Here is a 25,507-nt window from a genome sequence, read left to right on the forward strand (position 1 = left end):
TGGTGCGTTCTTTAACACAAAGGTCACTGGATCTAAAGAGGATTATCGCGAAAACCAATTTGTCCTAAGGATATTACTAAATGCATCGATTCTACCTGTCAGTATGGATGCGTGTTAGAACCGGAATGAGATAAAAAGCTGGCATTCAACCAATTAAACAATTTACTCAAAGATTTTGCGATTTAACTGGTTCAACTATCTAGTACGAAGCAATTTTTAAAGAGTTCGCGGAAACTGCGGTCGTTGCGGACTGGTGAACAGGCCGCGGTTCGCTGTTCTTGTGACGTAAATAGCGTATTTGCAACTAATTTACTCATAAACAACCCATATTATTATTCAATGTAATTAATACTCAAAGAGCTCATTAGAAAGCAAGCGCGGCGCAGTTAAGTCCGGGTTCTTTGATACCTCCGTGCGATCAGTCGCCAACATTCAGGACTTCGACGAAATTGTGTGAGTTCTCCTCCGAGTCACGCTGATTCAGGTATGTATGATCACGAAATGATAACCCTTTTCATTTCTCATTCAGTTAGGAAAACTTTAACCTAGGCGTTGATCATTTGTATGAGACAAATTCACGACTCCACTCGAGGAAAAATGAATGAAATAATCGAGTAAGGTTTCTTCACTGAAAATAGAAAGTACAGATTAAGAATTGCTTTAAATGGTTTTGTCTGCCTGATACGTGTGTGCCCACCAATATTACGAAATCACTCGCGGGGCGTCTTATCACCCTGGTCGAACTAAAACGGAAAAAAATATTATCAGCGATGAAACTTCGGTACAGGCTTACGGAAAATTATTGATGATGGTGCGTGCGTTATTTAACTGTGCAAAATCTCTTGCTTGGCCATCACCAACTATCTTGCTCGTTTCACGGCGAGACACGAAAAGCTATCATCAAGCGTGTCGGAGAATTTAATTCAGCTCAAAGTGAATGGAGGTTGATGATGTACACATTATTGTAAGTAGGTAGGAGGGCGACTTTCATCGACTATTGACAACACGCAATTGTATCCCAAAGACTTCTTATTACAAGTACGCAAACTTTGTTGCGGCATTGAAACGATTTAGTTCTATCTGAAGTATGTGCCGTTAATGAAATTCAAACATAACTGCAGTTTAAAATTATATCTGATCAAGAGATAGCGGAATTTAGGGATTAATTAGCTATAAATCATTTAGAGCGCAGGAGTAAATTAAAGCTTTACCGCCGGCTTCGTCAAGAGTTTGCAGGAGCTTAAAGGTGTTGGTTAGCCATTGATGACATGATAACTTCTCCCTTCTGACTGACAAACATTTCCCTGTAAATAAGGTAGAAGAATTCGCAATTACATCAAGGAAACTGTCAAGTTTTAGCCATCGAGTTTGGTTATTTCATCTGCTTTCTGAAAGAGCAGACATTTAAACTCACCTCTCAAAGTTGAAAGGCTAAAAAGTAAAAAAAGCGCTCTGAATCGAATCTAGTGGGTGATTCATTTACAATGACAACAGAAATTTAAGATGAAAGATATAACGACAGATTTGCATCTTGCATTTTTGTCAATAATGACTGATTAAGGTACGCCCTTGTACAATTTGTCCTCGAAGTCCTTTCCGATCAATTAACTTCGCGCTGATGAATTTTGGAAAGCGAAGGACCTCTTATCATTTATCGCCAAGGTGGGAGAAGTGATTGGCGGGCTTTCATTGTGTCCCGATAAGATTTACCAGATCCCAGATCCCCCAATAAGGCACCGTAATAGTCTTATCATCGCCCTCCTCATTAGCAGTTAATTGGCAACCAATTTTAAGAGCCTCCCCTCCCCCCTTCCTACGACGACTTGATACCACCTTCTCCCCCTGAAAAACCAAGCGATCTTCCAAAGGGTTAAAAGAAAATGATAGTGTTGATTTAATCATCCCAATGTTTTTTTTTTGTATGGTTTTCAAGGTCTTATTTCAGAAGAGGGTTCATCTGAAGTATCTGAGGAATATTTCTCTCGTTTATCGCTGTTTTCCTTGAAGTCAAGACTAGACTTGAATGTGTGATGCAAGGGGGGTGTTGTAAAGAGAAATTAGATGCTGGTCACTCTTGGGGTTAAAGAGTTTTTTCAACTAGATCATCCCTAAGTGCTACGTATATGCGTTTTCAAAGTATTTTCCGCCTGTTTTCGCCAGTCCCATGTAATGCAAGAGGTTCAATATTGCTAAGCCAATGATTCATGACATAATTAATCGGAAATATGTTTACCACAACATATTCACTTAGCTGAAGGTAAAACTCTAATTGACACACCGAGAACAACATACATGACTTTTTTTTAGCAAATTCGGCCCAGATTTGGCGGAGCATGCGCAAGTGGATAAGACTCTTAGCGCCTTGAAGGCGCTAAGATGAGAAACATTGATCATCTTTGAGAGAGCCGTCATCGTGATATGGCGCCACATGATTCTTTTAACTAACTTACAAGAGGATCTCAGTGTGGCGATGGCTTTTACAGCTAAAGTTTAAAACTTTGGCTGTTATCACTTTTTGAATGACACATCGCATATTGACAAAAATTTTACGATTTACTCTTTCTACTGCGACTAGCAGTTAAAATCCATAAATTTTTATGCCTAAAGCGGTTTGGTCTTTTTGCGGCTAACGGCGCCCCATTTTGACCCTCTTACAAGGAAATGCATCCACGAGTCAGGTCTTGGGAAGTAAATTCAGCTGATATCATTTTATACCCGCAACGCTGTCTTGGAGCAGCCGTCGAGAATCACTCTGGTCAGGGTAATGGGCTCCTGCTCCGGTCAAATCCCTCGAGGAAAAAGTTGTTTGTAGCTATAAGCCAGACACTTTTAAATAACTTCTCAAAAGCGCGAGATTGTTCGGGCTAAATTACGGTTCAGTACTAAATTAAAATGAAAATCTGGCGCAACATGAGAAAATCAAATATCTTTTATTCGTAAGCACTTTGACCTACTTTGTCTTAGCGCGTTTAAAATTTTTTCCGGTTTGAATTTTCTTCTAAGCTTCGCCTGAAATCCAGACATACCGTTATATACAATGTAAAAGACATCCCTGGACTTTGACCAAATCACCTGAACACTCTGTGGTTTTTCAGACATGTTACCATAGCAACCCGGTCTTTCGATTTTGGATACCATCGAGTTTAGAATTCCAACCGCTAGCTGTGGAGAAATTGCACTTCCAAGACTCACAACAACAGAGGCTTGGGTTGGTATGCTTCATCGATATTAGCTATATATAGCTTTCTTTCTATTTAACGGAGCTAGTTGTTCAGAAAAACTTGTCATCGCGGCCAAGGGTTCATCTTAAGCCGAGCCAAACAGAAGCTGAAAAATATTTTTCTAAGAATGGAAATATTTCAACAGCTTATGAGGAGATTTGGGCTTAGGTTCAAGAATTTTCCTCAGAAATTCTGGTTTCGTAGGATTTTCGCAAAATATTGATTTTTCTCATCACGTAGACAAAGGATTAAAAACGATTTTGAACAATGGGATCATGATAAAACCCTAGATGTTCATTAATTGTTGTGACATGAAACCGGGCACAAGTAGTTTTTCTCTCGCTTGGTTGCGTGCGGCAAGGCGTTCGATCGGCATTTGAATGTTATCTCATTTGTTGGAGCCACACTTATGAATCACGCCTACCATTGCAAGGACCCTCGGGGTGATTCATTTATCAGAAATGGGCGAATCGCAAAAGAAATAGGGGAGGAGAGGGTCTCTTTGACTGAGACGACCCAGCTATCCTTGAGCTTCGTTTTTTCTCTTGTAAGATATCAAGTCAGACATATGAATGAGAACTTCTTAGAAATGCCTGCTTGGAGCAATTTATAGCACAATTTACTTTCTACCTTTCCACTTGGGGGAGCCAGCCATGTTAAAGACAAAATTTCTTAGCCCTCTTGGGTTTCTCTCAAAATATCAGACGATCACCTCAGCTGTGCTTGTGCAAAGGTTCTCTTCTCTTCCATCAGCAAGCGTGCAGTTTACTTCTGTCGTTGGTTTTCTAGTTTAACCCGATGGAAATGTCTCAATTCTGATCAGTAGTGGAGCGCACATACTATATGATACTAGCAGTGATTGGATATTTTGACAGAATAGTTAAAATTACCGTGTGTAGACAAGAGACCTTGCTCCCACGAAGAGGGCAAAGACATTTAGCTTATCTGGTTTCTGTCTAGTAGATACTACTGAAGAATTGATAATTAATTTAAATTCAGTGTTTAATTCTAGCAACTGGATAAATAAAACCAGAGGAAGACAAACACTGAAACATGCCATAAATAATGTATTAAAAAATCTCATGTTATCTTTGGATGATCGTATGTGATGCTAGGCAAAGAATTGATCTTCTCATGATCTTCTCATTTGCGCTGAAAGTAAAGAAATTGTAGATCATGAGTACAGCTTTAAAAAAGAGAATTCAGGCTTTGACTGAGAATGAAACTATGTCCAGTTCGTTGACTAGTTAGGCACTATTACCAACGTAGCAACCACTTGAAGCTATCTTTTGGGAGCGAGGAAAGTTTTAGGGGTTTAATTCTTTGTTCCTCGTTACAAAGGACTTTGATCACGATACAGCACAACATGTGCAAAAAACGTTAGCAGCGGCACTTATGTCAGTAGCACTGCTTAGGAGAACATAATAAGGAGTTTACAGATGGAAGCAATGATATCAATACATCGATGGCGGTGAATGAAGATTTGGTCAATTTTTTTTGACATTGAAGAGCCTCTGGAAATGATCTTTGCATTCTTTCAACCAATGGCTCAACAACGAGTCCATGGAGTGAACGGGTTGATTCTTGTAAAAATCTCCGGAATGGGGCTGGGAATGGGGCTATCAGAAATATAGAAAACAAAAGAGACAGTCTCAATCTTGACAACAAAGTCCTAAAAAGGAATTCCTAGTTTATCTCTAGCTGGGTGATATCTTATTGATACAGTAAGTTGGTCTCGGTCTAATCAAAATTACACCGACACCGGCTAAGGTCAGGAAGAAGGAAAGAACGCCTGTTGAATAACTTCCGGTCCTTGAGCTTCTTGCAGACAAGCGCTACTTAGAAGCTAAATACAGACAGATATGGTATACCCTGTTCAGGTGAAAGGTCCTTGAATTACATTCAGTGCCGAGTCACTGAAGATTTGTGCATCATGAAATTTTACCGAGTTTCCATAGTCGGCTTTGGGAATCCTTGGCTCTCCTTTTTTTTCTTGTTTTATCAACCTTTTACACACTGACATCAGTATGCATATTCTCCATACTCTTCTCTATACACAACTTAAGTTGCTGACAAGGAGAATTTGTGTAAAAATCAAGAGCTTCTTCAGTTGCTGATTATTTCCTTTATTCTCGCGACCTCAATGTGTGATTCAGGGATGATATTGTTTGGAAAATTCAGACGCTGGTCACTCTTCGTCCTCAAAGGGAATAAAGGGTTAATGCTTCCTTTGTGTTTTCTTCTCTCACTGAACAAATATTTTGTAGCATTTTTCAAGTTACAGGTAGTGTTCAGTTTGTGACTGATAAAAATCGACGCGCGAGGCAATTTGAAGCCCGGGTAAAGAAAAGCTTATCGAGAACACGATCACAAAATCATCAAGAAAGATACATCTAACCATTAAACTCAAGGGTTTCTATCTTTCCTTTTGCGTTTTTAATTTTTCTTTTGACACCTGCTGATGGAGACTTCAGCTGATCTTTCAGAGTCACTGAAGAAAGTGGCTCGCGCAAACTTAAGTGCATGCTTCAAATCTGTCCTCATCTTCAGGAAGTCCTAATTTACACTCGCGTTTATACTAATTGGTTTTTTTGTTCGATGCCAATTCATAATTCTATACGACCAGTCCAGCACGTTCAAAGGTCAGATAATGCTACCTGATGATCAAAGAAGCAAATTCACAGCTCTTGCATCTTGAAAAGCATCCATTATTCGCTGATGTTTTTATTTATGTAATCTGGGCCAATCTTCTCCACTTCTGGTCATCTTTGGCCATCTTGGTCTATTATTGCCTCCATTGCGTTTCTCTTACTCTCCGAAGTGAAATCTTATAGTCTTTTTAACACACTGAGTTAACAATGACTCAACACGTAGACTATCGTAACACGGTAACAAAATTGAACCCTTTCCGACTCTCAGGACCAAGCGAAAAATAATTTTTCTTTTCATTTTCCAGCAATAAAAAAAAAAAAAAAAAAAAAAACACAGGTAGATCGGATAATCCGGCATAAAAAATTACGTATGAAGACCAAACCTTTTTAAATTTTGTGTTGGTTTGGCAGCGGCGGAATGCAGCATATCTTTTAAATCGAGGCAGGATCTCTTATTCTAAATCGAATTTCAACTGTATCCTGTATGACTGCATGCTTGAAATCTTTTCTTATCTTCAGGAAGCGCTAATTTTCGCCCACACTTGCACTAAGTGGTCAACTTTGCACAATGCCAATTCATGATATGAGACAACAAGCATCGGTTGTCCTTAAGTACTTTTGGTTCGCTCACCTTTAATGCATTTTTTCACGTAGCAACATACCATCCCTTAGGCAAGCTAACCATCGACGCCATAATTACCCGATAGCGTAAATTATCCTTTTAAACGCTATACCATTGGGTAAACTAGAGCAGTCACAGCGACTAATCAGAAAAAGGGAAAAATTCATGTGTAGCCAATGAGAATTCAGAATGCCGGAGAGCGCGGGAAAACGCGGGTAACCGTGACCAAGTGGCGATTGGCATCAGTATAACATCCTACTCTTGATTCCTTCGGAAATTCTCACCACTTGATTGCTGGAATAATGTAGTGCAACTGCAAGTAGAAGTTACACCTTAATCTTCAGTTCTCAAGGCCGGTAGTTCAAGCTGTATTTCTACATTTCATTTATCATATAGAATGCACGAATAACTCAATACATAAATAATTTTTTGTTGTTGTTGTCACTGACTAAAAAACTTTGTGTGAGAACGTTTCGGTTAAAATACTATAACCTTCTTCAGCAATAAATGGCTACGAAAGCAAATGGGTGCTTTAAAAAGAGCCGCAGAAACGTCACTTGGGATTGCCAAGGGCCTTGTAAATGTCAGGAATGTAAATGTGTTCATTAATGGCATTCGGTTCACAAATGTTGAATGCCAAGCTTCTAAAAATAATCTTTTCGACCATTGGGAACAACGGTCAATGATCTTGATATGTCAATGATGTTTCTTATCATGCCTGACTACAACTATAGTATTTTTAAACTCAATACATAGATAACAGAATTCCGAGAACAAAAAAAAGACATGGATCAAAAGCGTAACTGAAGAAAAAAAAGTCAGGGTCACGATAGAAACACCTTCTACCATTGAGGATCTCAACCGTTAGCTTTTTTCATTTTGGGAATATGTGGTCAGCGCGTGAAAAACCCAACCTCCAAATTAGTAAGGGATTTGTTCCCTGGCTAGACGGTTTTTGACACTTTAATAAAGTTTCTACTACTTCTACTACTACTACTACCTCCTCCGTGGTTAAATTTCAAATAAAAGAACATCTTAAGTAACGTTTCTTTGGCCGTTGGCAATTAACAGTACGGATAGCCCCTGGATAGGAAGCGGTGCATTGATCCCTACCGGTAAACCATAACTGAGCTAGTTCCCGGCAGTAAAGCCTGAACTGAGGATTTCATGCTTCCTTGGAACTTGTACCCCGTAGAGGTTCCCGGCAGATACTGTGTAGCGCCCCTACCAATTAATTTAGCTTCGAGGCCCTCACGTTAGGAGCGAGGCAAATTTTAGTGAATACTCTATTCGGTTGGAATTTGATCACCAATGATATATTAAATACCACATCGAAAGTTCCTTAATATCACAAATTTCCGTTTTTTCATTAGTTCAGTGACTCCAGTGGTACTTCGTGCGTGAGCGCTGAGATTCTTACTGATACTGTAAATGCATTGTTTATAAACGTGTGAGATTTTTTCCAGGTTTACACTCTCTGGCATAATTCTTATAACTGTCATCTTCATTACAAAATCTGCCAGTTTTTACTAATTTCTACAAAAAGAGGATGTTCCCCTTCAGGTTTATGGACGACATTCTAAGAATATATCTAATTTCCGAGAAAGTCCATAAAATAGCAAATGGTGGTATGTTTCATACAGACATATTGCTCAAATAGTGCTTTACTGCGAAGGATCGTTCTCATATACGAGACATAGTTATGTAACCTTGTCTTTTTCAAGACGCAAAAAAATGTTTTCAAGGAGTTGATTACATCTCTGTTGTTAGCCACGTTGAAAGATATTGGCAATACTTCACTTTCTTTTCTCTCTTCATACCAGCTGGACTCGATGTGCGTGAAATTTTGAGGCGTTTACACGAGGTCTCTCCACTGCCAACCATATCATGGCAATTTTGACAATTTTTTTTTGGCGTCATTAATATAATACCCACGTTTGTCTGAAAGACCTTGCTTATCGCGTGTTTATTATTTTTTTAGGGTAACTTTACGTCTTGGGTGTGTTTAGAATAGGAGGAGTTCTTTGAAATATTTCAGGCGGATATTATGACGGGTCGAAATTCCAAAAAAGTGATGAATTAGCAGGCTTCATCGCATCTTCGTTCTTAGTCATCTATGACCATAAAAACAAACGCATGTAGAGCGTTAGTGATACTCTATTTTGATGCAACTGTATATAATATATTTACAGGAATCGTGTCCCCACGTCTCTAAAACATAGCAGAAGCTCTACTGATCCTTGCGTGAGTGCCCTAGTGAACCGGAAACACGATTGCAATCTTTATTTTCCAAGACACTTAAAGTAATATATTGAATCAATATGCTGTTGTCAATCGAGGCTAAGAATATACAACGCTTCTCAAACTCAAACTGAAATGTTTATTGTTTAAGGCCAATCGAAGCAGGGCAAGAACTCAAACACGACTTCCTGAAACGTGTTTCGGCCTCTTTATGCTTTAGCTTGAAGTGTTTTCGTTTGATTTGGGTTACGTTGGTTTCCGATACGCGGGAATTAGTGATCGTGGAAGAAAGTTTAATGGAAAAATAGGCTTAAAATTAATACAATAAACGTAGGAAAGATTAATTAGCCATACATTGAATTTCAAGGTGTGCACTTTCGTTCCAAATAAACCATGATAGGAAAGAAGATTGCGGAAAAAACTTTAGATCGCAGGCTTTCTCTTTCCTATGAACTTAAAAGCTGAACATTCCAGAGGCAACATTCTTTATAAGTGATCAGTGCTAAATTGGCCCTGTCTCACTTTGTACGGCTAAGAATGGGCTCGTAAAAAATATCTAGTGAAAATATTGTACAGACGGAAGCCGGTTTTGTGATAGTCTGCTCGCGTAAATTAAAGCTTGATTATATCTTGTCGAAGAATTCCTATTAGTACTGACACGAGATGTCCAATCTTCTTTCTGCAAGCACAGTCTTGCCCTTACCCTTTTCATTCTGAAAATCGGAAAGCAGATTCTCCCATTTGATGACCAGATATCTTTGGTCGACTAGCCTAGCTAACACCAATGGCCGGGTCGGATAGTTGTCATGCAGAAAGGCGATTTAAAATGGAGTGGTATCTTTTATAAGACACCATTTTTCACTGAAAAAAAAAAAAATAAATAAAAAACAGATTGAGAACTAAACCCTTATTTGAACACGAACAACAGCTCATGTTAAGGATTGAATTAGTTCTTTACGACGATACGATCAGCGTAACTGACCCTGATGGTGAACTTTCGAAACCGATTGTGGATGTTTACTATTCGGAAACAGTAACGAAAGTCTTGGATCTGTTTTGTCCTCAATAGTCAAATTACCATAAAGCTGTAATTAGTGTGGTTTGCAACCAATCTCTAGAGACACAGGTAACAATAGTGAAAGGAACAAATGCTGGTGGACGAACAAAAGAAGCTTATGAGATAACCATTGTTTACGTCCACCAACATGACGGCCATGACGTAACGTGCAAACCACCTATAGACTATTTTTCATCTCTAAACGAGTTGCAATTTTAACATGGTGAGGGACCAAAACAGAATTTCATCTTACAATGACAATATACTGTATCAAGCAGACAAGTGATGAGAGCAAAGGAAACTACTGAGTGGGAGTTATTGATAGATTCAATGCCAAATTCTCCAAACTAACACAAGAAGAATCGTATGGCAGACAGTAAGAAGAATTACCCATGAGATCTTTCGAATCAAAGGGTTAATTTGTTACCAGCATGTTTGCCTGTTCAATGCGAAGCGAAACAGAGAAAATTTTGTCGCAGAAAGCCTTGTCGAGGGTCTCGATGGGGTGGTGGCCTCAGTTTACGGCAAACGGTTAAAATTTTGGCCATTTTACGGCTAACGGTTAACATCATTCCGTTGTGATTTAAAAGTAAAATTTTTGCAGGTAAATTTTTTTAATGGTCAAAAGTTAAAATTTTTACGCCCAACGGATAAAGTTTTTGACCACATGTTTTGTGGCTAACGTTTAACCTCATGGAGAAATTAATGGAAAGCTCTTTTCAGTAAAAACTCTTCTGGTGTTTCATCAAGTTAGAAAGTAGAGGTTTCATTAGAACACAAGTTTATTTACCAAGGTTGTTCTTAATATGCTTTGGGTACCTATATCACTTGCATACGTAAGCCATAAACAAACAGGAAACAACCAGACAACAAACAAACGACAAACAAACAAACAACCAAACAACAAACAAACAAGCCAACAAACAAAAAAGCCAACAAACAAACAAACAAGCCAACAAACAAACAAGCCATGAAACAAACAAGCCAACAAATAAACACGTAACCAAACAGAAAACTGCGAGATGAAAAAACATTGTTAGGAGGTAAGAAACAAACTGATAGCTCTTCTCTTTGGGAAACTACAATCTTTAACGCAACTATGAAACGGATTAACAATTAAACGCAACGCCTCCTATGATGTTAAAATAAAATGATACACGAATGGCAAAAAAGGAAAAAACTGTCCAGCTAGAAACAGAATGTAGAAAAAAAGAGGTCGTCACGGTGCCAAAACCGAAAACAGCAATACCCCCTGCTCAAATTCTAGCTTTCCTGCCTTTTTAAGCCTACTTCAGTGCAGTTTTTGCGTTGCGGCTGCTACAAGTTAAGCCCCTCAGTTATATTTTTCGATTTCATTTCCTTCACGAATATAACTTTCTGAAGGACTAACTTCTTGCCAATTAACAACGCATACGTGGGGCTGTTAGCAGAGTCAATAACCTTAAACACTACCACTACTCAAAATCAGCTGTCGCCCACGCACATCTCATGAACAACTCATGACCGCAACCGCAAAAGAATGACAGAATTGCGGAATATAGATGCGCACAATGCTGGTTCCGCCAGTGTCACTTTTGACAACAACAGAAATGGGCCAAAGAATCATAGCATTGCTCAAGGGCCTTGTATGAGTTTAATGATTAGTAAATTAAATTAGCATATGCCTCTGAGATAAATTCCTTTAGAGGTGCAAGGTATAAAAACTTAAGCATTTTTTGTTCAGTCTCATCTAAATGTTCTTTCGGGTATTTAACAAAGCCTATTTGCTCGTCCTTAAAGAGGTGAATTTTTATTGATCGTATTAATGATAGCTTTGGAAACTTATGACCTTGATTATCAGTAAAAAATCCAGCTGGGTTTTATAGGGTGGACATTTTTCCCTATCACGACCAGTTCAACATATCAACTGTCCTTAAACGTTGCCATAAGTCTCATTTCTAACAGTGTTTAGAATTTGTATGTACATTAGGATCAAGTCGAAATTAATTTTTCTCTGTTCTTCAGGAGCCATCTGCAGATGAACAGTGTTAAGTATTTTCGATTGCTCAGTTAAATAGAAAGAAGGAAAAAAACAAAACAAAACGTCTGCACAAGGACAAATTTTACGAAGAGAAAATATGTGCAGAACTCTTTGTAGACTGCGCTAACCTCGTGGGATCAGTGACGTACTCATACGGTGGGAAGTCACATAGAAATGTGCAAAACAATAACGAGATTTATCTATTCACATTTAATGAAGTAAACTCTGTTACGTAACTTCCAGAAAACACGAAATCATATTTCACTATCGGAAATTGTCGCGTGAACAATCAGATTTGCAGTAGTAATACAAAAGTCTATATCATCAGTGAGTCGCTGTGTTCCGTCGTCCACGAGGGAATTCCAAACAAGTTTCTAAATATATTTATGAAATCAATCAACTCCTTGTTACTTGATGTGAAAAAGCCTTAACCGTGACGACCAGGCAAGCTGTTCGTGGGAAATTATTGGACTATGCCACCTTGTCGCTCCTTTGTAAATTTTGAGTTAGTAAACAGTTTATTGCTTTTCTTAGCGTTGCATGAAGACCAGGTTTTCCGGCGACTGCGTGCATAAGACATCTGTCGCTCAATTTTCGATATTGTAGTTGATCGATCTGTTGCCTCGACAACGGACAAAGTCAATTATGATAATATCTAAGAAATGTGCTCGAGATCTCCACCTCTTGAGTAACGATGTTGATGGCTTTCGCGGCTGGAGCTCAAGTTTCACGTACAGTTGAACTCGAGAGGTTTCGAGATCGTGTCTTATTGTCAACGCAGGAATACACTTTGCATGTTGCATAATGATTATAGAAGTTTTGTGTGACTACACTTAAGGGAAAGTGAAATCTGAGTTGGCTCGCAGATGTGAAGCCATGTGCTTAAAAACAACATTTCATTTGTCAGCATTCTCTTTCCGTTTCTATCCAGTAGGTGGTCGCCGCGTTTCTTTTTTTCCAAGCAGAAAATTATATTTTGAGGGAGCTTTAATTGCCTCTATTGGCCGGGTCCGCAAAGGGCGTGACAAATGTGAGCCAATGAATAGGCCACATTCCGATACATCTAGCAGAGTCCCTCGGCAACCAATCAGAGCCTTGAAATTTCTAACCGGAAATAAATAGACGTAACCGCGCACACGTGGTCGGGGCAGCGGACCTTGCAACCTCAGGTTTATTTTGAAGGTTTGATCACACTTTTTCATTCATTCAAGCTCAGGGTTGTGTACTTGATCAAAGTAAGTTATGTTTAGGACTAGCGTGAAGATCGCGATTTGGCCGGCTGATTTAGGAAAAAATGTGATTATTCTTCTATTTAGGCATTGTTTGATCGAAATACCTGATTGAATTGAAACCGTATGCAGCCCCCAATTCCTCCGAGACTGGAGCAGAATTGAAGTTGAATATTTACTTTCCTTTTACGAAGCACTATCAAATCTCTTAACTCTTTTAGCGGACGATCCGATTCTGTCTTTAGCTCAGGTCTCTGCAACAGAAGGCTCACCTCCATGGAAGATTGAAGACCGGATTCTTAGGATTTGGTGGCAATCCTTACAGTTGGCCAACGCGATAAGACGGGAGAGAATCTTTTGTCAACCCCAGAGGCATCGCCATGTCACGCTAAAGTGAACAAAGCACATCAAAGAATATGAAAGCCTGATCCTCGCAGATTGCTTCGAAATTCTGAGCAATGGCCCAGAAGTATGAAGAGGTGGCGGAGATCGGCAACGGTGCATATGGTACTGTCTATAAAGCCCGCGATCTTCAAAACGAAGGCCGTTTCGTGGCTTTAAAAAGAGTGAGAATTGTAAACAACGGCGATGAAGGAATGCCACTATCCACCATTCGTGAAATAGCTCTTCTCAAGCAGATCGACAATTTCGCGCATGAAAACGTTGTAAGGTAGGATCAATAATTTCTCTTGCTTGTTTAAGCTGCAACTACTGAATTTTAAGTGATAATTGGGAGATCCAGAATTCTTGGTGTCTTGCTTTCCCATGCAAACCCCCCAAGAATCTTGCGAAACCCCAAGCCCTTCCCATGGTCAATAATGTCTGTTTAATTTTATTTTTCATTTTTCTGCGCTTCTATCATCGATGCGATCCTAATAAAGTCTAAACAATCTAACTTAACTCAAAGAAAAAATTTGAGAAGGGATTTATAGTCGTTAAATTTGGCCATCAGAAAAAAATACATGATTAAAATTCATCTTTTGTTTAATCGTTGCATTCCGAGAAGCTTGAAAACCTAGGGTTTCACGCTTTTATTTGCGCAACTTTAAGCTCAAAATATTCAGTAGAATATAGAGGCAAGATGTTATGTATAGTGTAGGATGCATCGGTATGTTGTAATTGTCTTTGAGGCAGCATGTCAGAAATTAATTTCGACTAAAAAACATGTTTGTACATCGCATAATTAAGGGCTTTAGCACTTTAATGAGGAGTAATTACGGTGCTTAATGGTGTAAATCACAGTCCTTTTACAATGTTCAGATGCCTTCTACTGTACGATGATCTTCACGAAATGTCGATTAGATTCCGAAGAGACCTGTGTGTTGCCCGGCGAGCTGAGGGCTTTTTAAAAAACGGAAGTTGTGTATGTTGTTGCTTTCACCGGAAGAGAACGTTACCAAACGAACGATACTCTGATTGGCTGAGCGACTTCCCGCGAGGTTGAAGGTGAATTTAAATCACCTTTCACTACTGGACTTGCCGATCGCTTCGATTTTGTCGCTGCAGAGCTCTGTTTTACACACTTTTGTTGACAAAATGGAACAGGTTTTCATAAGATCGCTGTTTTTCTGACATTTATGCTCGCTAATACTCGCAACAAATTGTTTCTGGAGGCGCTGTTTACATTATAATGACGTCTCATGTTTCTGAAACGGGATTGAGTGATGTTCATCTCGACCTTTCAACGCGGTGTTTTATCTCGATGTGAATACGAGCAAACACAGTAAGAAGAAGATTTGATGAAGGATTTTACATTCCTGTGGGATTACTAGAAGGCTTGTTTATAATTCAAAATAAATCGAAAACTGTCGGAGTTCAGTGACAGAAAGACGGCATAAGCGATAACGCTTGTCACTTAACGGGCATTCTTTCCCTGTTTTTTTTTTTTTTTTTTTTGGTTCTAGAGTTGACAGGTAAGAAATTTGATCAACGATTTGTTTAGACTAAACAAGACTTTTTCCTGTATCTCCTCGGGAAATCAATCGATGATTTACATGCCCACCGCGATCCCTTTTGATTCCACCATTTTAATCTTAAACATCTTAATTAAATTTTAGCCATCGTTCTGCCCGCAATCGTAGGAAAATGAGTATCACATTTTGTTAACGAAATAATTCAACAGAAACAGTAATTTTGTTTATTTTTAATTCTTCCCTCGAAATCCTTTATTGAATTTTAAACGAAATTGGGGCAATTGGTGATGACCTGATTGAACGTTCCCCAGGCCTTGAAAGTTTAGGATGTTTGAAGATCGAGTTTCAGCAATGAGATGAACGCCTTTAGTCAAAATACAGTTTGATTGAGTCGAGTGGTCGAGTGAATTCTTCAACAAATAAGTACCATAACTCAAACATCGTTGCATATTTCCATCTTCTCACTCTCTTTGAGGGTCTTGCTGGGATTTTGCCTACAGTAAATCCTCTTCTTGGTGTTCCGTGATGGAGAAGGGCAATTGCCATCTTTTATTGCGGGAGTGACTTCCTTATCTGTATTTCGTTTACTTTTGAGAACATATGCTTGCTAACACTGAATCTTCTCTAGATAATTGTCCATTGCGGTGTACGTGATTTCACACCTACGTCTTTGATTTTGTGGGACCCAAGAGCACGACCCTAAAATATTTCATTGTTCTGTCATTAGAGATAGAGATGATTAGCTTTTCTCACATTTCAAGATATACAATGGTGTCCATGTCGTGTTCTATAAAAAGATCAAGTTATGCAAAGTCACCAGGCTGTTTCAATTTCAACCATCAAAATTGCAATCTCGATTGTAAGGACTGACACGAGATATGTATCATAGCCCTTTCTTCATCATCATTCCACACACCCCACTGTCATTTTTGCGTGGAGTGGGGTAGGGGGGGGGTACAAGAAGGTAGACTTTCTTTGGAGTAGACTCTTTCTGAGTGAAACCTGTCTCTTCCAGTGATTCATTTTTTTTTTTTAATTAATACTAAGACCTTTAGCATAACTGACAGATGCAGTGACACTAGAAAACTCATACCATATTCCAAGGTTGCAACTCAAGCCCTGGCTGTGAAATAGGTTTGTGCCCGTGGGCATGGCACTCGGCTTTTACAGTTCTTTGCTCCATGCAGGACAGGATTTAGGTCTAGAAACATAATATGTTAGGGAACCTTGATCAAACACCAGAGGTAACCTGTAATATCATTCATGGGGAATGGCAACATCCAAGTCATTCTAGGATAAAGAACATTACATGGGATAAAATTCAACACTCAGAGAAGGTTGGGATCATTAAGTCTTCAACGGTCTGATTCTACAGATTGGAGATTCACTTACCTTCAGGAGTGCACTTATAAAATGTATTTGCCTTTGCCTCTGATATCAGCAATGCCATTATAGACTATCAGATGATGGCACTGATGCACGAGATCAGAGGCAAAGAGCATGATCTTGTGCCAATGATGTTAGGGTAAGTAAGGTGATTTATTGGGTTCCTCTACTTTTTTTTTTTTAGGCTTCTGGATGTTTTTCATACAACTTCACCATCAGGCCATGAGAAATACCTTTCCCTTGTGTTTGAGCACATTGAACAGGATCTCAGTGCATATCTCGACAACTGCCCTCAACCAGGATTGCCAGAATGGAAAATCAAGGTATTATTGTTTTTCCAAGGAGAAGTACAATACAAGGGGTAATGATTTGGGTTTGAAGATTGATTTGATCTTGAAGGAGACATAATTTTACATTTCCTCCAGGACACATAATAGGGATCTATTGCAAACTACAACAGGGACAGCAACGGGGATGTGGCCAAATAAAACATCTAATGGGAAGAACAATAGCCAGCACATGCATTTTAAAACTTTATATATTTCTCAGCTTTCATTCACAAAACAACAAAGTGAAATCACCAAAATCTACATTATCTGTGAAAGGAAACTACAATGGCAAATTTGGAACTCAAGGCTGCTTAATATATACATTAGGCCGAAGTTGAGGTGTAGCGCCGTAAGACACTGTAAACACATGCAGCCATTTTTGAAATTCTGACTACAAACAGAAATTCATATTTTCGCATTCATCTTCCTTGGTGTTGCCATCCTGACTGCTATAGGTCCCTAGTGACGTGAAGACATGTCCCTGCCCACCAGAGGTGATCTAGGGGTAGGCACTGAACCTCCCAGTAAATTAAAGACCAAAACTAGAGCCTACAAAAGCTAAAATACTTTGCTCACCTTCATCATCTATCAGAAAATGCTCTCTCCCTTGTCACAAGATCTTTCTCCCATCTGCCCTCCCCCTGGAGGGTATTTTAATTACATGTAAATCACTTCCACGAAAGCATAACTTTCCAATGGGATAAAGGAAAAACTCTTCAAAATGTCTGGTTATGAGCGATTTACACACTAAATAATGGATGACACATCTAAAACCACTTAATTTCCTCCATGTTGAAGTATTCTAACAACTCATTTATCCATTCCAAATCTCAACAATCATGATCCATAAGTACTTTGGACTTCAATTTTCATAACATTATCAGGTAGTCATTATTCTGATCAAAGACATGCAATTCTGTAATTATGTATGGTTAAGTAATGACAAGTATGAATGAAAATCCATGTTTTGCTGCCAAACTTTAAAATGGTTGATCCATTCCTTTGGATTTGTATGTATGTGCGGATAAAATGGATCATGCATATTAAAATACTGCTAATACCATTAACAAAATTATAATTCCTCATTCTTCAAAGCACAATTCCTGTAGATCACTTGAAAGGTCAAATTCTTTGGTATCTGTTATTAAAACTCCTTTTCTAATGTATATGCAAAACAGCTTTTATTTTCCAACACCCTCTTAATTATAAGACATCAAACAATAGCTAGTTGATTTAAAGAAAAGCTATTATATTGGTTGAGTTCAGAGTGTGCAGCATTCATTAAAGAGTGTATGTCAGTTTCCATTCAGCTTGGATTTGGCAATAATACTTTTGTCCAATTAAGCAGGAACACTGTTCATCTCACATAATATAAGTGTAGGACATTCCTTTGGAAGAAATTACATGTGAAGACTGGCCAGATTAAAGGATCACTGCAGTAACAGTTTTTTTTCACTGAGATGTTTTCTAATGCTAATTTTGGGCTGAATATGGGCAAACGATGTTTTACTCTAAGTAAATTACAATTTAAGGCATAGAAGATAAGAGCTTACTCCAACCATGTTATTGGAACATCTGCATGAAACACGTTTTTGACAAGGGAACACCATGTGGAGAAACTTTCACATTTAAGATACATGTGAAATAAAATAAATGAATTAACATACTGTATATAGATTTTTTCACATATCCTAGAGTGCTTTATGCATGGATATACAAAGCAATATATAGATTTTAAAGATGAGAGTTGTAACATGAGTTTCATGGAATAATGATCATCAGACTGTAGCTTAAAATGAAAGACAAAGTTTGTGCATGGTTATCAATTGAAATTTAAAGTTATGATGGGCAGTAGTGAAACATTAGCTCCCAGTAGGTTGTGATTGTCAGGCTACAGGCCTCACTAAGAATGTGTTTCTTGATAATAGTAGATTACCACACTCCATTTGGGCAAATTACAAAAAAAAAATTAAATCCATGGTTGCTTGATGAGTATTCCAATTCTACCCACATTTGATTGCTCTCAGCAACTCATTTATTAATTTATGTGAATTGAATCATTATTCTTAAGTGAACATCTTTCAAACTCCATATCAAATCTTAACATAACTTAACACAGAAACACATGTACAGCCACCTGGATGATAAGATTGCATTTGTATGGCCCAGTGATGCTTGTAAGCTGGCTCTTATGCCTGCAAGTCAAAAAATTGTTTAAAATTTAGTATGCTATCCTACACCTCTAAATGAACTTCCATCTTTTACAGCCTTGACTTACACATTGTCTAGCTAAATATTGAAAATGTGAAATAACCTTCAAGTGTCCATATTAAAATAATTGTTTTTCTCAACAACTCTGATTTTAGAGGAGAGAGTTTTAAAGAAGATGTTACTTGTGTATCATAAGCACTATTTTATCAAGGTTACCCCCAACACAAGAAAACAGATGAAAGCACAAAGCTGAACTCTGAAGGATACTGGTGCCTTTGAAAACTTTTGGAGCATCTTCAGAAATATTCTTTGTCTTGGATTTTATTGTGTCTTGCTTAAAAACACTCGCACCTTTGACTGAAAGATGTCGGCAGGTCCTATACAATGTTCATTGTCTTAACGATTGACGGAGTTTGGCTGAAATGAGAAATTATTTTTTAATAACTAAAAGTTGTTAAATGTTACAAACTCTTCAATAAAAAATTCTTTCCAGGACTTGACACATCAGCTGTTGAATGGGGTGGATTTCTTGCACTCTCACCGGATTGTCCACAGAGATCTGAAGCCCCAGAATATCCTTATCTCAGGAACTGGTAGAGTAAAGATTGCAGACTTTGGATTAGCCAGGATATACAGAGATGCTATGGCTTTGACGTCAGTGGTAAGTATTAAAGATAAGACTGCAATCATTCAGGTAACCAGTGGCTTAGTGTCAAGTTCATTTATTTGTTTTAGCAGGTTGATTAATTTGGCAGCTGTAAAAGCTGATGTGGACCTGCTGTTCTAACCCACCCATCCCACCCCAGGGGAGGACATCCATCACACAGTAATCTCGTGTGTGGGAAATTAACGTCTCCTGCCCCAACCCTGCAGGAGACGGGACCTCCATTCATTCATCCCTATCCGAGAAGACTAGAATATCTAACCATTTCTTGATGTTATAGAAAGGTAGCAAATTCTTCTCAATTATTTTAAGACCTTGAGTGTTGGTCCGGCCGGGGCTCGAACCCTCGACCTCCCGCACTACAGTCCAGCGCTCTATCCATTGAACTAACCGGGAGGCGGTTATATAATATAATTTGCAGCTGAGTACAGATCACCTGGTTAACTAATTTAAAGATACCTGATTTGTAAAACATGTGTTAGTGATAATGATGCTTTTATCTAATAGCTTTAACTGCACTTACATACCACTAATACTTTAGTAGCATGCACACAGCTCCATCTATTCAAACAATTGACTATTGGGAGGCATTTTATAAATACAGTTTGCACTTGTTAGTGACTAGAACTTTCTCTGATGCATAAAGAGGGTAAGTTTCTAAAGAAAACCGTGGCACTGCATTCAGTGTTCTATAAACTGAGTTTATAATGTTAATTGTCCATCATAAAGAGTTTATATGCAGACACCTTAAGAGCACTATAAAGTGTTCACCTTAAAGAGGTGCCTAGGGTTGACTGTTGAAAAACAACGAAAACTATATAGAATGGTGCCAATTTGTTTGATCGATATATGATCTCACTGTGATTTATCATTCAAATGTGGGTACAGGGTTCTTGCACTTTTTGAGGAACCCAATTCAAGGACTTTCAAGGACTTTTTAGGTCATTTTCAAGGACCTTGGTTCTCAATTCAAAGGCCTTTTGCATTAAATAGGAGTGGCCTTAAGTCCAGCGAACGTGACTTCAAGCATGCACATCAGAGGGATCACGTTCTGGTTAACCAAGGTTATTTTCAATACACCAATCAGATACAAAATATATAAAAACAGATTGATCTGTGAGCTAGGTTATTACAATTTAAACCTTTTTTGTAGTATTTTGACAAATACGCAAGGCTGAACAAATTTCCTACAAAATATATCTATTTCCATTCTCATAAAATCAGAGCTGTGGTCGAGCAGCACCCGGTGGCCCATAGTGCCTTACTTTTGCTCTTAGGCGACTCAGGAATCTTAGTTTTTTCAGGAAAAGGATCTGCTGCATGGGCACCCTGGATTTCACAGTTTCAGAGCACTGGGCTCCCTTCAATTTTTCTTAGAGCACAGCCTTGAAAATTTTCTGTTTTTGAAAACTAATTGACTGTCATTCAATTGACAGCCACCTCACTTGACTCTACATGTATTTATTATTATTATTTATTTAGTACATTTATTAATATATAATTATTTATATATGAATATAACTTATATAATAAACTTAATAAATATCAGTCATTGCTACATGTATTTACCAACAACAGTTGATCAGTTGCCATCAGACTGGCTAACCCTTTAATTCCCAAGATCTGATTGATAATTCTCCCCTCTTGCTGCAACACATTTTGTTGTAACTTAGTTAAAAAGAATTTTGTGTTAAATCAAGATAAAATCTTCTACCTGATAAGTTTGGGAATTCCCATTACCTGTTCGCTGGATGATGTATGAATATTACAAGGAGAACTTACATGGTAATAATTTTGAATGTTTCTCCAGGTTGTTATCATTTTACTTGACAACTTAATAGTTACTGTACTAGTATTGCAGTAAATGGTTTGAACCCGGGGGTAACATGTGAAGGTGTAGTCTGATCATCCGGGTGAGTGTAGTCCTGAGAAGGACCGTTGTCGGTGGTAGTGACTGACGTTTCGACAACCTGTGTGGAAGTCATCATCAGAGTCAAGTGAATGATTGTTGTCAGTAGAAGATTGTTGTCAGTTCTACTGACAACAATCATTCGCTTGACTCTGATGATGACTTCTGCACAGGTTGTCGAAACGTCAGTCACTACCACCGACAACAGTCCTTCTCAGGACTACACACACCCGGACGATCAGACTACACCTTCACATGTACTAGTATTACTACAACTGTGTTGAGCTGATTATAATTTCTGCCACAGATTTCAATTTTCATTTTCATAATTATTTTTCCTGTCTCAGGTTGTAACCCTGTGGTATCGGGCTCCAGAAGTTCTCCTTCACTCCAGTTATGCCACAGCTGTGGACATTTGGAGTGTTGGATGCATTATGGCTGAACTTTATAACAGAAAACCCCTCTTTGAAGGAAAATCAGATGTAGATCAACTTAACAAAATATTTAGGTGAGCCATAAGTATAGAAAAATATCGTGCCACTGCATTAGTTTTCTGTGTGTAACCCATGCTTTGGTTGGTGTATTGGTTTACAGACAAGTTGGCTTATCCTCTCCTGTGAATTTTTTTTTGTGTGAAAAGGTATCATTGTCATGCATATGTTTGTTGAGAGAAGAATTTTTAAGTACTTCAGAATAGAAGGCTTTAAAAAACAAGTTTGTTAAATATTATTTAAAATCAAATATCCCAACACCACCTGAAACATGTTAAAATTACATGTTTGTGAACAATACAATCTGCTCTGTCCAGGGATTTTACATTTTAAGAAATTTACCATAAATTTGTACTCTGCTTTTGTGGTCTCTATCCTTAGCTTTCTTTCTTCCACTTTTGTCTGTGGGTCTCAACTTGGATGTTCTTGTTTTGCTTCAGCCTAATATATTAATTTCAGTTACAATGTGCCGTAGTCTCCCCACAGTTCATGACAGATTGAGCCTATTTAAAATACTACGCGGCAACCCCTTTTAAGTGGTGTGTGTCTGCTCTAGCAAACTGCAGTTGCAAGGAAGCTGTTTCATTCAAACTCCACCCTCTCATTCACTTTCTTTCATGATCTTTGATGAATTTGCAGTGTGATAGGAACTCCATCACAGAATGACTGGCCATCAAGTGTTTCTCTTCCACAGTCATCATTCCCAAGATATGTTCCATTTTCACTTGCTGAGTTAATACCAGAGATGTGCGAGAGTGGAACCAACTTACTCAAGGTGAGGTACATGGGTATACCAATCACTACATTACTCTAACTAGGTAATTCATGTACTGAATAAGAAGAGCTATTGAAGATTTGCTGGCTTTGTGGTTACCATTCTGGACTCTGTATCTGTATTGTGGCCTGTGCGGATATTTGTGTGGTGTTCGTATGCAGGACACTTCACTATTGCAGTGCCTCTCCCCACCCACTCAGGGTAGAGCTCGACAAATTTCTGTGGTTTAGCTGCAATGGACCACAGAAGGATTCCATCCAGGTGGAGTAGATCTACTCTTTTTCTCCTCATGCTGAAGAAACTGAGAATAAGAAGGAACAGCAAAGGGCTACTTAAACTCTTTGACTTGCATCCTTGATATTAGCTGTAGAGATGAAGTTCCTATTGGTTGGAACACAAAGATCCACTATAGGCATTCCAGAGTTATGCAGTGTTATCGGATCACAATACACAGCAGCTATTCTGAACAAAGGGAAATATCACAAGAAGACCGGCTGCAGTGACAACTCGAAGTAAATACAAACAAACCATTCAAAGTCCACAGTGCAAGTTAACATGTGACCACGTCATGGTTTCAGTTGAGCATCTGATTAGTCAAGAGGATGTGTAAGTTCTTGATCAATCAGAAAACAAAGTAACAAAAGGAGAACCGGTGCAATCACAGATTAATTTTTACATTCAGTTGAGAACTACTCTTGACATATATATATTTTTTTCAGAAAATACTGGTCTTTGGTCCACAAAAGAGAGTTGGAGCTTTAGATGCTCTACAACATGAATACTTCAGTGAATTTCATGATGGCAACAAGGAAAACACACAAGGTAGTTATCAAAATATGGCCAAAAAAAAGGAAAACATGCCTGCTCTCTGACAAGTTTTTCAAGTGAGGCTAAAAAAGGTTCTCACAGGAAGAAATTGCAACCAAGTGACATGTAACCTTGTGTGTTTTAAAATGGTCAAGTTTGCCATACACTGCGTTCCTCAAAAATAAATATGAAAGACAGAAAATCTAAATTAACGGGTTAAAGATTTGTTCTGGTTCAAAAGAATTAGCTATTATTGTTGAAAAGTACATGTAATATATTTACAAGTTCTAAATAAAGTAGCCCTATAAGTGATGTATTAGTATTGAGTGTGTGCCAACTTTGGTTGGTTGTGTGTTTGTTTGATTTTTATTTTTCGGAGTGAGGTGCGTTTACAATTTATAATTATTTTAATTATACTGAGAAAAAAATAATTACAAATAATTTAGTCAGGTTGCACTGTTATTTCAGTAACAAAACTACCCTATAATTACTAAATCTCACATGGCTTTTAAAATTACTTCTAGAATTTCAAAATTTGAGAAAAAGAGTTGCAAAGATTTGGGTGCAGCTCAAATCAACTGTGTATGCAGTTTGGCACAGCTATTGGAACATTGCATTTAGATGAAAAAAAAAAAGGTTCTGCTATTAATTTTGGTATCTATACATTCTATCCAAATATTATTGTGAAAAAAGTGACTGATTTCACAAGATGTACAGTGAGTCTTCACTGCGATGAAATATGAATTCCTTCCATGCAATTTCCAGCCAAAGCCCAAAATCTTTGTAACTTTTTTTTTAGAAAAAGTGAATGTGAAAACTAGTAACAATAAGGTAGCTATAGCCATTTTTGAAAAGGCCCTCTTGGTATTTTTTGAACAAGGGTTCAGTGGTTTTAGTACACAACTTACTAGAACTAGAATACTGTTTAAAAAGTCAAGCAAAGCGATGCAACACTGTAATTTAATTTATACTAGGAAAGTACTATATCGTCAATTTTAAAACTTAGATTACTCTTGACGAGTAAAATGTTTCAGATTATGGAGTCACTGTGATTATTTATTAAGGACACCAAAAGAGCTATCAAGAAGTGTCTTTTGTGTTATCAAATGTAGCAACAAGTAGTTAGTCAGTGTGTACTGGTAGTTAGAATTTGTCACGGCGTAGAGTTAGCTGTAGGTGGCAGTTGAAGTGAATAGATTTACGCTTTGCACCCTTACATCAGTTTTTATATTCTCCATACTGTTCTCTAAATATCTTCTAAGGTACTGACGGGAGAATTTGTTTTGCAATCAAGAGCTTCTTTAGTTCATGATCATGATTATTCTCATGGACCTCATAAATGCGTGATTCAAGGGTTGATATTGTCTTTTTCTACGGTAGGTAATTTCCCAAGTAGGGTAATTGGGAGAAAACTGATTATTAATTGGTCCAGAGAAATATGGTGTGAGTTGTCACTGCACAGTTAACCATAATATTTAAATATTAAATCAATACACCATATCCACTTTCTTTTATGTTACACACTGTCAGTTTTTAAGTTACTCATTATGCAGTATTTGAATTTTCATATTGTCTGTGTGATCAATCATGTAAGAGTTTTCTCTGTTTTCTCAAAAACTTCATCTTTTGTATCAAAAGGTTCTTGTAACCTGTATTTTGGTGTGATGGTAAAAAATATATTACAAAGTTTGTCGAGTAGGCTATTTGAACTATGGCCTGCAGTGTTTGCATACATGGAAGGTCCTCTGATATTTGTCAAAAGCATTTAAGAATCCAGTGAATGCTGGAGTTAGCTTATACTGAGTGATCTCATCACCAATAAAGGTGGAAAGAAAAAAAAAGTTATTAGCCATGGTGCAGTACTTTCTTAGTGGTGGACTTGATTTTTCATACGTGAAACATGTTATGCCTTGTCTTTTAAATGATCACTTGGTAGGAAATGCAAGATTAAGATGCGATTAATGTGAGTAATGGTCTCTTC

General features: G+C 38.0%; 1 protein-coding gene and 1 long non-coding RNA gene across 9 annotated transcripts; one reads left to right on the top strand and one right to left on the bottom strand.

Annotated features, from left to right (window-relative positions):
- The first annotated feature begins 325 nt into the window (after positions 1-325).
- On the top strand, positions 326-23,838 carry LOC111332639 (cyclin-dependent kinase 6). Of its 7 annotated transcripts, XM_088741914.1 has the most exons (8): positions 349-484; positions 12,744-13,047; positions 13,287-13,711; positions 16,525-16,663; positions 19,374-19,541; positions 21,801-21,961; positions 22,584-22,719; positions 23,439-23,838. In XM_088741914.1, exons 3-8 carry the CDS (start codon positions 13,500-13,502, stop codon positions 23,589-23,591), a joined length of 969 nt encoding a protein of 322 aa, XP_088598040.1. In that variant the 5' UTR covers positions 349-484; positions 12,744-13,047; positions 13,287-13,499; the 3' UTR covers positions 23,592-23,838. The 7 variants fall into 7 exon arrangements, with proteins under 7 accessions (XP_022793762.2, XP_022793787.2, XP_088598040.1 ...); XM_022938027.2 differs by lacking the exon at positions 12,744-13,047 and having other exon boundaries at positions 326-484; XM_022938052.2 differs by lacking the exon at positions 12,744-13,047 and having other exon boundaries at positions 338-484; positions 13,263-13,711.
- On the bottom strand, positions 15,165-19,375 carry LOC111332668 (uncharacterized). 2 transcript variants are annotated; one of them, XR_015994282.1, is made up of 3 exons: positions 19,232-19,375; positions 17,246-18,864; positions 15,165-16,244 (listed from the first exon to the last, which is right to left on the bottom strand). It is a non-coding gene; the product is annotated as an uncharacterized LOC111332668 (long non-coding RNA). The 2 variants fall into 2 exon arrangements; XR_015994281.1 differs by having other exon boundaries at positions 17,246-19,375.
- Positions 23,839-25,507: the final 1,669 nt, after the last annotated feature.

This window comes from Stylophora pistillata, chromosome 12 (genome assembly GCF_964205215.1).
Source record: "Stylophora pistillata chromosome 12, jaStyPist1.2, whole genome shotgun sequence".
NCBI lineage: Eukaryota > Metazoa > Cnidaria > Anthozoa > Scleractinia > Pocilloporidae > Stylophora > Stylophora pistillata.